The 11,721-nt window shown below is 45.3% G+C and overlaps 1 protein-coding gene across 1 annotated transcript in view; it reads left to right on the forward strand.

The window, feature by feature from the left end:
• LOC147456287 (uncharacterized) overlaps positions 1–10,605 on the forward strand; it is a 48,158-nt gene extending 37,553 nt beyond the window's left edge. The window contains exon 3 of the mRNA XM_086514797.1: positions 9,663–10,605. Within this exon, the coding sequence (XP_086370923.1) occupies positions 9,663–10,139 (477 nt within the window). The 3' untranslated portion in view covers positions 10,140–10,605. The remainder of the gene's footprint in view (positions 1–9,662) is intronic.
• Positions 10,606–11,721: the final 1,116 nt, after the last annotated feature.

The raw sequence follows: 11,721 nt of genomic DNA on the forward strand, positions 1-11,721 counted from the left end.
AATACTTTCCCAGGGGCGGGTGGTTATCGGTAAAAAGGTTGTAACAATCCGTGTGCTTTATGCCTGTCAAACTTGACCTTCTGGCATACCAAGCAACTTCGTCCACATCCTTCTTGAGTCTCGGCCAAAAGAAGTATCTCTCTACCCCTTTCAAGGTGGTTGCCATGTCGCGGTGACCCGTAAAAGGCGGACAGTGGCATTCTGTTAGAACCTTTTCCCTCGGCGGTTACGTAATGCACAACATGGTTTTCTTCATCAAGTAGCTATCCTGAATAGAATAGTCCGCTACCATCTCCCCTTTCTGTATTCAACTGAATACATCTGCAAAATCTGTATCTGTAGCGTACTGACCGACCATATCCTCGAAGTTTCTATGATGTATCGCGGACATAGCCAGAACCAACGGCTTTCGGGACAAAGTATTTGCCACCAATTTCTTTTGTCCCTGCACATGGACAATCTGGAAGTAAACCGTGACAAGATGTTTGCCCACCGCATTTGCTTTTTCCGATAGCTGCTTCCGTGGACAAGAAGTAGCTTAAACTCCCATCATCTGTGAAAACCGTAAAATCGGCTTCGAGTAGGTAATGTCGCCACTGAATAAGAGCATGGATAGCCGCCAATAGCTCTTTCTCACAAATCTGTGTTGTCAATTCCGGCCTTGAGAACAATCGGCTCTCGTAAGCAATGACATGGCCTTCTTGCATTAAGACCGCACCCAGACTACGACCACAAGCATCACAATATACTTCAAATGACTTCTGCAAGTCCGGCAAAGTCAAAACTGGTCCCGTAGTCAATGTCTCTTTCAATGTCTGAAAGGCAGTCACCTTTGTGGGTCCCCACGAGGAAGGGACTCCTTTCTGTGTCAAGATATGCAAAGGGGAAGCAATCTCTGCAAACTTTCGAATGAACCGCCTGTAGTACAAACACAGTCCCAAGAAGCTTCTAACTTCATGGACAATCTTCAAATCGGGTCAATCACGGATAGTCTCTATCTTGGTCGGATTCATCTGCACTTCTACTGCTGACACAATGTGTCCCAAAAAGTGTATCTCTAGTAGGAAAAATTCACTTTTCTTCGCATTAATCACGTATCTCGTAATGCTTGAAAGACTCGAAGAGAAACAATGATATCGTCAAAGAAAGTGCCAACAAATAGCTTGTACTCTCGAAAAATCCTGTCCATCATCTGGTTAAATGTCACAGGAGCATTGGTAAAGCCAAAAACTCAAATAACCCAAAAGTTGTTCGAAAGGCTGTCTCGTAGACGTCTCCCGATGCGATTCGGATCAGATGATATCCACTTTTCAAGTCGATCTTGCTAAAGCATGAGGATCCTTGAAGTCTGTCAAGTATATCATCGATTCTAGGAATCGGAAATCTTTTCTTGATGGTGATTTTGTTGAGAGCTCTATAATCGATGCGCATTCTCCAAGATCCGTCTTTTTTTCAAAACCAACAACACAGGAGAGAAATACGGTGAAGTACTAGGGTGGACAAGATCCTTTTCCAAGAGGTCTTTCACTTGGTTCATAATCTCTTCGTTCTGGGCTCGGCTCACACGGTAAGGTGGCCGGTTCGGTGGTGTGCTTCTTGGTATCAGATCAATAGTATGATCTTAAGGACGAGCGGGTGGTAACTCGCCTGACAGGCCCTCTGAAAAGCAGTCGGCATGAGTGTGGAGAAAATCTTGGCGTTCTTTTGTTCAGGTCAAAAACATATTCGACCTTTATCCATCGTTCAGTTCTCTCCCAAAAAGGTGAGTAAAGAAACTGAAGTTCATCAAGTACAATCTTTGAGCCCTTCTGTCAAAGTCGCTTTCTCGGCCCGGTAGTCAACCACGGCGTTGTTGTTGTGGTACCAAGGGATTTTGAGTAGAATGTCACAACCTTCCAAGGCAAATACGTAAAACTCCTCGTGCCCTAAACACCCCTGTGATTGCAAACGAAGTTTGCCAATGCTCATTGTAATGGCAACATCCCGTTCGGGTGCCACTCGAACTACCTCCGCCTGGGGCCTCAGCCTATCGGACGTAATTCTAAATTGAGCCGCCAATTCAAAAGAAGTTGGCCTTGGCTCCTTCAAAAGAGCTTCGTGTTCTTTCCTTTTGCCCAAAAAGCGGCGAAGTTTGTACTTCCATTCATTTGATTTGGTTCAGACCCCACGCAATGTGGTATCGGTTCTGCTTTTTGTCTGCCTTTTCTGCCACGTCTCTTAGCTGCTTTGGAACTTTTTGGCCTTTCTTCATCCTGTTCATTCGGTGCCTTGTTATGGCACTTCACGGAGATATGCCTAGTTTCCCCGCATTCAAAGCACTTCCCCTCCTTTATGTACAGAGCCCTCTCTTGAGGAGTAAGCTTGGGTCGTGCATCCTCATCTTTCTGTTCTGGGTTGCTTGTTCTCTTTCTACTTTCATTTTTCGAAGTCTGTTCGACTCTTTGTGTCATGATCTCATCTGTGGGGTAGGTCAGACTGCCAGAGTGAATGGCAAAACCCCGTTTCGCATGACTCATCAACTCCTGAATGGAAGCTGACTTCTGTTCCAAGCAGTAATCTCGGATCTCTGTAGGTAGACCCAAGGTAAACTGCTCAATCTGTTCCTTGAACGAGATCTTCTTAAATGAAGAGGCGGGCAAAAAACAACTCCAGAATCTCTTGCAATAAGCGTCCACTGTGTCCTTCTTGGTCATCAGAAGATGGTTCCAAGCAGCTCGTATGTCGCGTTCATACTGTCGAGTCAACCAAGAAGAAATAAAAAGCCTCTTGAATTTCAGCCATTGAACTGGCGCAGTCTTGTTTAATAGAAGCGTGGACCACCAAGTTCGAGCATTCCCCTTAAAATAAGAGGCAGCTCTCCGAATCTTGGAGTGCTCTGAGTAAGGCCCTCCCGCAAAAGCGATGTCAAACTGCTGTACAAAAGACAAAGCCTTCTAACGAGAAAACGTGTCAAATTTAATTGACTGTCCACTTTCCTTGAACTCTCGGACTTTCTTGCTTTTGTCTTCCAGAAAGTCATACTGGTTGGCTTTGTAAAAATTCTTCTCTTCCTGTGAGCACAGGTTTCGCTTTTTTGCTTTCGTCTATCCTTTCAACTTTCCTTCCGACCTGAGAGAAGAAGCAATGGCCTCATGCCATCTCGAGTAAATCTCATCAATCAGGTAATCCTTCAGGTGTTTCGCAAGTCTTGGGTCTCTGAAGTACTTGATCAATCTTTTTACACGTGTCAACCTGCAATTGACGTTTGTACTTTGCTCTGGCAAAATTTTCCACCAAGAATCTGTCCAAATCTTCATTCTTTTCTTCAGTTCCTTCGTCGGATTTCAACTCTTCTTTTGCTTGCTCACCTAAAGGTGTTATCATTGTCAGATTCTCCGAGAGAACCCACGAGTAATCTAGAATTCTTTATGGCTTATGCCTTGTAAGATAGAGTGATGAAGACGGGAGCACGCCGATGCGCGATGTACGAAGGGTGGGAGTGCCTAATAAGTTCGGGGTCGGGACACGAAGATACTTGCGTGTGTTGCAAAAAGGATCGGATCCTCCGTAGAAGAACAATCTTTCTGTGTTCTAATACCACTGTAACCGGCTTGGACACTCCAAGCGAGAAATCAATAGCAACACACGAACAGAAACTTCATAATCACTGAACTTTAATATATATATATATATATATATATATATATATATATATATATATACAGAGAGAGAGAGAGAGAGAGAGAGAGAGAGAGAGAGAGAGAGAGTCAACACGGCCCGACGTAGTTTCATGCCCAGAGGTATTTGGCCCCAAAGTCTAGCGTCCCTTTTGGTGTTTATTTTTTATTAACCATTGCAAAGCACATTTCGCGAGGACCTCTGCTCTCAGACTCTGTGTCTAGATGCCCTGCAAAGTGAGGCCCCAGGCGCCCTTATAAAGCTTACAAGGAATGCCAAAAGCAAAGCCCCAAAAGCAGTTAACTCAAAAGCATCTTGTCCAAAAACTGTCCAAAAAGTAGCCAACGCGATTAGCGGAAATCCGTACAGCTTGCCATATCAACAGCTGTCAGCGCAAAACACAAAAATCCGTACCGTCTACCACGTCAGATGTCAACGTAAATTTCAAAAAATCCGTACAGTTGTCCACGTCAGCCGATCCGTACAGCACACTGCTTCGTCATCATTTTCTGTCCGCGGGTGGTAATGCCATGCCATCAGGCTGTGTGTCCGGGCAGTACTGCCACGTCATTAGTTTGTGACACATAGTCATAATTGCATACCCTCTCTTCAACAGTACAGTCGGTCGGCATGTAGTGTAATGGAATATGGCTATGACATGGATAGTAGAGGAATTTAAATAACCATAGTGAACATTTCCTTTAAGAGGGTTCTTTAAGGAGCATAAGAAGAGTACTTGATTAAAAGTAGCAAAATGAACATTATACCTAATTAGCTTGGCATGAACAATACTCGTAAAAGAGAGAGAAAGGATGAGAGAAATTGACAACAGTTAAGGACCGGATTTACTTGGAGCCGGTCCCCTCTCCAAAAGGCTTTTGCAGTATAGATTCTCCCATGTAGATAGACTTGGTACAATACAAGATTTGTGTTCCTTGAGACCTCGTTGGTGCAATGAAGATGGAAAGCTTCATTCACCAAGTTTATGCCCTTAACTATATTATCAAAGCATTAACTTGTCCTCGGCCTCAATTCCAAGACCTCAAACACCTTCGCAGGTGGAGAGAGCTAGTAGGGAATGAGGGTAGGGAAGAGGAAGAAGAAGCAACATACGAGAAAGACATAGACTCCTCACTTGATAGCATAGCATAATAGCATAGTAATGGAGATGAAGAGCTTCGATTGTGGAAGCTCTAGGAGTCTCATTGCGGGCATTTCTTTTGGGTTATCTTTGTAAACTCCTTTCTCCTTGGTCTTGTTGTTGTTGTTGGAATTGCCTTGGGAAGAACTTTGAGTATTGTTCTTCTCTCTTGAATCGCTCCAATCTTTATTTTCCATGGGCTCGGCATTCCTTTTAGCCCCTTGTTGGAAATTAATGCGAGAAGCAACCATAGTGTGGTGGATGACTTCGGGTGATAGAACCAGGCCGTTGTGAGTTGACATACTCGGCCATTTCTTCATGTAACCCCACATAAAATTGTTGCTTTTGCTCGGCGAAGTCTATCTTTTGAAATACTGTAGCTTTGAGATGTAAATCCCAAAACTTGTCTACATATTTGTGGATAGACTCGTGGGAGAGTAGCTTCAAGCTTCTCCATTCAGTAAGCACTTTGTCCTTGGCATTGCTTGCAAGGAATTGCTTCATTATGGAAACTCGTAGAGGTTTCCATGTCCTTCGGGCTTCGCCATTCCCGCGGAGACTAGCCCTTCATTGACGAGCAGATTTTGGTAAGTGCATAGCTACGTGGCGTAGTTGGAGGACTTGGTGAAGCACTCGTCTTCAAAGGCATCGAATTACTGGATGAATACCAATACTTTGTCAGTAGCACCAAAGGTGCCATCATAGGTGAGAAAAGAGATACTCTTTTCTCTCTCTTTGAACTTCTTTAGCTTGTAGGACCTTTTCCAAGCAGCATATGATTTGTGATTTCCTCTCCTCTTGTATTCTCTAGGAGAATAGCCGCTGCTTTCGTCGGAAGGAGGAGGGTGAAGGAGGAGAGGGTGACCTCTTTCTTGCCTTTTTCTTCCTTTGTTTCCTCTCTTCCCTTTCGAGGTGACGAGGAGGACTATAAGATGATCTTTTCCTCTTGGGTCTTGTGGAGCCACATCTTCAGAGGAATTCGGAGATTCACTTCTTTCCGTTCATTGGATTCCTCCTCTTCTCTTATTGGAGAGAGTCTTCTTTTGGAAGTCTCAACAAGAGGATTCCTAAGCTCTCTCTCTTCACGGAGAGGTAGGAAGCACGAAGTTGTTGGGTAACTGCGGCTTGCAAGGCAGGGTTGCCCATAACTTGTTGCAACCTAGTAACAAGATAGTTCACAAACATTGGGACATCATCGGTAGCACCTTCATGTGCAAAATCAAAGTCGTCAATATTCATTCTACTCTCTTTATTATTGTCAGCCATGCTAATTAAACTTAGGTATATGTTACTTTGTGCTTTGGTACCCTCAAAAACCTTAGTTGTTACTCTTCTTTACCTTTGAAAATTAGTTCTCAAGCAGCCACACCCGTGGTTTAGAGGCTGTTGATTGCAAAGAGTAGTAGAGAGGGTTTAACATTACTCGATTGATTATGGTTCCCGTTGAGCTTGCTAGTAGCTCAATAATGGTTAAGCCAAAGGCAAGCCCTGAGAGACTCCATTATTAAGTTTATAATTACCAACGGTGTACCTCGAATTAAGTCCTTTTCAACTAAGATAATAGATCCCTGTCCCACTTACCCTCTTGCAATGAACAGGCCCAACCTTTCATGTACAACTTAAGGACCTCTCTTCTTAAGTAAGAAAAGAGAAACCAATAGCTCTGATACCGATGTATGGAATATGACTATGACATGGATAGTAGTGGAATTTAAATAACCATAGTGAATATTTCCTTTAAGAGGCTTCTTTAAGGAGCATAAGAAGAGTACTTGATTAAAAGTAGCAAAATGAACATAACACCTAGTTAGCTTGGCATGAACAATACTCGTAAAAGAGAGAGAAAGGATGAGAGAAATTGACAACAGTTGAGGATTGGATTTACTTAGAGCCCCCCCTTCAAATGGCTTGTGTATTATAGATTCTCCCATGTAGAGAGACTTGGTACAATACAAAATTTGTGTTCCTTGAGACCTCGTTGGTGCAATGAAGATGGAAAGCTTCATGCACCAAGATTATGCACTTAAGTATCGTACCAAAGCATTAACTTGTCCCCGGCTTTAGTTCCAAGACCTCAAACACCTTCTAAGGTGGAGAGAGTGTAACAAACTGCTGACGTGTCAAAGCCTAAAGAATGGAGCCAACTTACAGATGTGGCCGAGGGGGCTAAACTGTTACAAAGTGATGACGTGGCTGCCCGAGAGCAAAAACCCTAACCCTAATTTCTGCCAAAAACCGTAACTGCTGAAACCCTAATTTTGGAACCCTAACCCTAAAACCTGCAAATCCTAATTCTGGAAACCCTAACCCTAAAACCTACAAATCCTAATCTGGAAACCCTAACCCTAAAACTGCAGAGACCCTAACCCTAACCCTAACCCTAAGGGCAGCAGGGAGATTTCCGAAAATTGCGATGGCTGATGACGTGGCAGGTTGTACGGATCTCCGTAAATTACGTTGGCAGCTTTTGGCATTGCTTTTTGAACCAGAAGCTTTTGAGTTTTAAAGGCTTTTTTTTGTAATCTACTTTTGGGGCCTAGGGCCTTTAAATATGAGGTTAGGGCTCATTCTTTGGCATGCTTCCTGGAGAAGGTGCAGAGTCTCGAGTACCGGCTTGTACTGTGTTGATGCAATATAAAGAAATAGCGAAAGGGGCGTCAAGGTTTGGGGCCAATACTCTCTGGGGTGGAATTCCGCCACTCCGTGTCGCGTGTGGTCTCTCTCTCTCAATTCAGTTGTTATTGAAGTGCTAAAAGTCTGTTTCAGTCTGTTCTTTTCTATTGGCACGTGGTGCCCGCCTTGTGACAGAGAGCTAGCAGGGAATGAGGGTAGGGAAGAGGAAGAAGAAGTAACATACGAGAAAGACAGACTCCTCACTTGATATTACTCTTGTTGCTTAGCATAGCATAATAGCACAGTAATGGAGATGATTGTGGCTCTCATCCTTACCTTACGTTAAGAAACAAGCTTCAATCTAAGCTTCAAAAGATAAAGACAGAGACAATCAAAGGAAAAAGGGCAGCGGCAACCCCATTTGCCATCCCTTCAAGACCCTTTTTAGGAGAGCCGAAAAACGGGGAAAAAGGTCTAAAACTATCACGTTTTTATAATTTTCTGATTCTGCCGTCCCCCCTCCCGAGCTGGGGATGCCCCCCCGTGACCCCACTATCTGCTCGTCTGGCCAACCATCCCTTCCCCTCCGTTTCCATCGACCCGCGGTTGGCGTCCCCTTGTTGTCAGGCCCGATCACCTCGCCCCCTTGTTTCCGTGCAAGTTAAACAACAAATATCTACAGCCACTTCACTCAAGATAAGCTACAAGTATTAATTCACTCTCCTATGTTATTGAATTTGGTCAATGGGGACAGATTAAGAGATTTTCATTAACAAAACGAGACTTTGAGAGCATCAAAAGTAAAGGATAGGGGGCGAAGGACTCATTGATCCTTGGAGAGCAAGATTAGAGAGACTTAAGATGGGAGATAGGAGAGGTGGAGGCATTCTGCTACTTGCAGCAATGGAGACGGCTTTCCACATTTCAAGAGGTAGGCGAGGGTGGGGGTGGCTTTCCTCTTGCAACTTGCAAGGGGTGGGAAGAGGGTAGAGGAGGCTTCACTTGGGTCACGGGTGCCAAGGCCCAGGACTCTATAAGAGACAGAGATTATGAGAAGAGGAGGGAGAAGGGTATCTCTTATATAGAGAGCCTTTCAAGTTTCAAAGAGGGGAAGACTCAAAAAAGTGCCCTTGAATGGAACATTGGCTCGTGTGTTTACTCTCTTTTAAGACAGTCCTGCTGGACAAACATACCGAACACCGCGTGTTCCGTCCGTGTATTGGCAATTTTAGTGGCTGCTGGTCGCACAGTGAGGGACAAGGTGGGGGTCCACTATGGTACGCCAGACACCTCTTGATTTGTCTCGTGTCAGGACCCGGAGGAGACCCAAAGACACTATGGGACGGCTCACAGGCACTTCAGATATGCCTCTGGATCCTTCATGTGATGGCCTCTATTCTTCCAAATATGATGTTCACGTGGGGGGACAGTATCATGGTCATCTAGCTCAGAGCCAGCACTCGGCTATGAGGGTGCAGGGCAGCCTAGGAATCAGGGGTGTTCTCAGTAGTCGCCGACGCATGAAGAGACTACAGATGGCAGCTGATCGGTAGCTTTGGCCTATGGCCCGATGCTTCAGACTTTTGGAGGACACCAAAGCCTTTTGCAGTTACTGCGCGCTTTCTGGCTGAAGCTGATTCACACTCTCAGAGGAGATTCTGATAGCATACCAGGCAGCTCCAACAAGGCTGACGGATGGTGGCCTGGACCTCTCTTTACAATGGATCACAATGTCCACCACTACAGGCCATCTGTCTCTTTTTCCCTTCCATTGTATGATTTAGCTGTTGTGCATACGTTGTTGATGATGGGACCCTCTTGACAAGTCTAAATTTTGATGCTTTTGCGCAAAAAAGGATGGTCTTAGCTAAGTACAAGATACAACCAGAGGTGAAAAAACCCCTCAAGATAGCCAAGAAGTACAAGGAACAAGGATGCATGTAGACGGGGATATAATAGGAAGCCGTGATGCATCAAATGAACAAAGATCTCTCTCTCTCTCTCTCTCTCTCTCTCTCTCTCTCTCTCTCTGACTGTATGCTCGGTTTTATATTTAAGCAGTGTTTGTGTGAGCAATTGATTCAATTCATCTTATTATGAGCTGCCCAACACGTTTTAGTAAGCATGCTATCACATTTTAGTGAATGTGCATTTAAGAGCTGATTGATTTGACTGATCTTGGCAATTTGTCTTTCTTTGTATGCTGGAATTTCAATAAGTTTCTGTACCTTTTGTCCTTTTCCCAAGCCAGGTTACACTAGATGCAATCTACAATGTCGTGTGCTCTCGCTGTGGAGGACACGGGCACCTGAAGACTGAATGCTATGGGATGGCCAACAAGACTTATGAACTTATTCCTGAAGAAGAAGCTGATTTTCCTGAGCAGCTTGCACAACCGCCAGAACCCCAAGCTTCTTTGGGAGAGGTTAGTGCCAAGCCTGGGTTTGGTAGAGGGCGTGCCATGGTTTTACCGGCATGGATGACACATGGAAGTGGAGCGGCTGCTCCTCAGATACTTGGCAGCACTGATCATGAGAAGAAAAGAAAAGCAACAGAACTGCCTGATAAGATCTCTACAGTTGAAGAAGCGATGGCCCTCATTGCAGAAGTCAAAAAAGCAAGAAAGGACAAACATCGCCGTCGCAAGGAGCATCATAAACACAAGAAGGACAAGCAGTCCAAGAGATCGAGCAAGAAGAAGAGGTCTAGTGAGAAGGATACTGCTTGAAGAAGGTTCTCAATGCTGATCAGGATTGCTATTTCCTGCACATTTGAAGGAGCGAAAATGTATTAGCGTACAGTGTCTTTTTAGCTTCAGCGGTGACACGATCAGGTATTGGTTGAGAATGGTATTTATCATAGATTATGCTAGGATACCTGTCCTTTGAACGGAATCAGCCCTTACATGTAATTGGATCCTTCATTACATGGCTATGCAGGAATGCCTTGTGTGCAATGTTTCATAAGCCTGGCAGCAGATCAAGGTTTTTATTTTGAGTGATGTCTTTTGTTCGTGTTTTGACTAAAGGAACCTGCAGCTTTTGTACCCTTCCTGTGACATTCCTTCAACATGCGCCCAACAATCCAATTCATTGGGAAGAGAAAAGTGCCTGATGTAAAATATTGACCAATGTATTCATTAGTGGAAAATTATCCTAATGATGAGTAAAAGGCTGTGCAGCTCTCTTACTTGACACCTTTTGAAGTGCATGTATGGCCTCTTTTGTAACCATCAGTAGCAGCTTGGGACTTTTTTGGGTTTAGTCAGTGAGCATCTTTCAAAAGGAGGAACTTTGCCTGAATTTCGAACCCTGTCAAGTTGAGACTGCATGCAAATTGTTCATTTTCGACTTTAGATCATATTCTGCTGTGTGCGTGTGTGTGCCTCCACAGCATGAGTTTCAAAATTAAGAGTGTGTGTAACCTAATTATTTTGAGGTCAGTAATTCATTTCTTTACTTCTGCCCTCCACTGGCAAAGATGGGTGCTGCATACCATCCTGTGCTCCAAAACAACATTGGATTTGCCACAAGAATGAGCTAAAGTTGAAGCATTTTCTGTGCACTTCCATTTGATCATAATGGTGACTGTAATGAGATGGTCAGTTAGCAACTTTTTTCAAGGACACCATTAAAATCAACCACCTCTCTCTCTCTCTCTCTCTCTCTCTCTCTCCCTGCTGCCCCCGCACCCTCTCTCTCGTGCTCCCTGCTGCCCCTGCACCCTCTCTCTCTCTCTCTCTCTCTCTCTCTCTCTCTCTCTCTCTCTCTCTCGCGCACGCGCTCCCTGCTGCCCCCGCACCCTCTCTCTCGTGCTCCCTGCTGCCCCCGCACCCTCTCTCTCTCTCTCTCTCTCTCGCGCGCTCCTTGCTCGCCACTGCCCCTCGCGCTCCCCCCCCTCTGCTGCCTATCGCGCGCCCACCCCCCCCCTTTTTGTCTATCGCCCCCCCCCCCCCCCCCCTTTTTTGTCTATCGCGGGTTAATTTTTCAGCCTTTTAAGCAAGTAAGTTTTTATTTATTTATTGTCTATAGTCTATCGCCCACTCCCCCCCCCCCCCCCCCCCCCCCCCCTAAAATTTTTTCAAACTTTCGCCCCCCCACCTCCCTCTATCGCCTATCGCTCCCCCCCCCCCCCCCCCCCCCCCGGCTGCTTCTCTCTCTCTCTCTCTCTCTCCCCCCACCCCTCGTGTCCCCCCCCCCCCCCCCCCCCCCCCCCCCCCGGCTGCTTCTCTCTCTCTCTCTCTCTCTCTCCCCCCACCCCTCGTGTCCCCCCCCCCGGGCTGCTTCTCTCTCTCTCTCTCTCTCTCTCTC

Source organism: Adiantum capillus-veneris, chromosome 6 (assembly GCF_014529385.1).
Source record: "Adiantum capillus-veneris isolate H3 chromosome 6, ASM1452938v2, whole genome shotgun sequence".
Lineage (NCBI taxonomy): Eukaryota > Viridiplantae > Streptophyta > Polypodiopsida > Polypodiales > Pteridaceae > Adiantum > Adiantum capillus-veneris.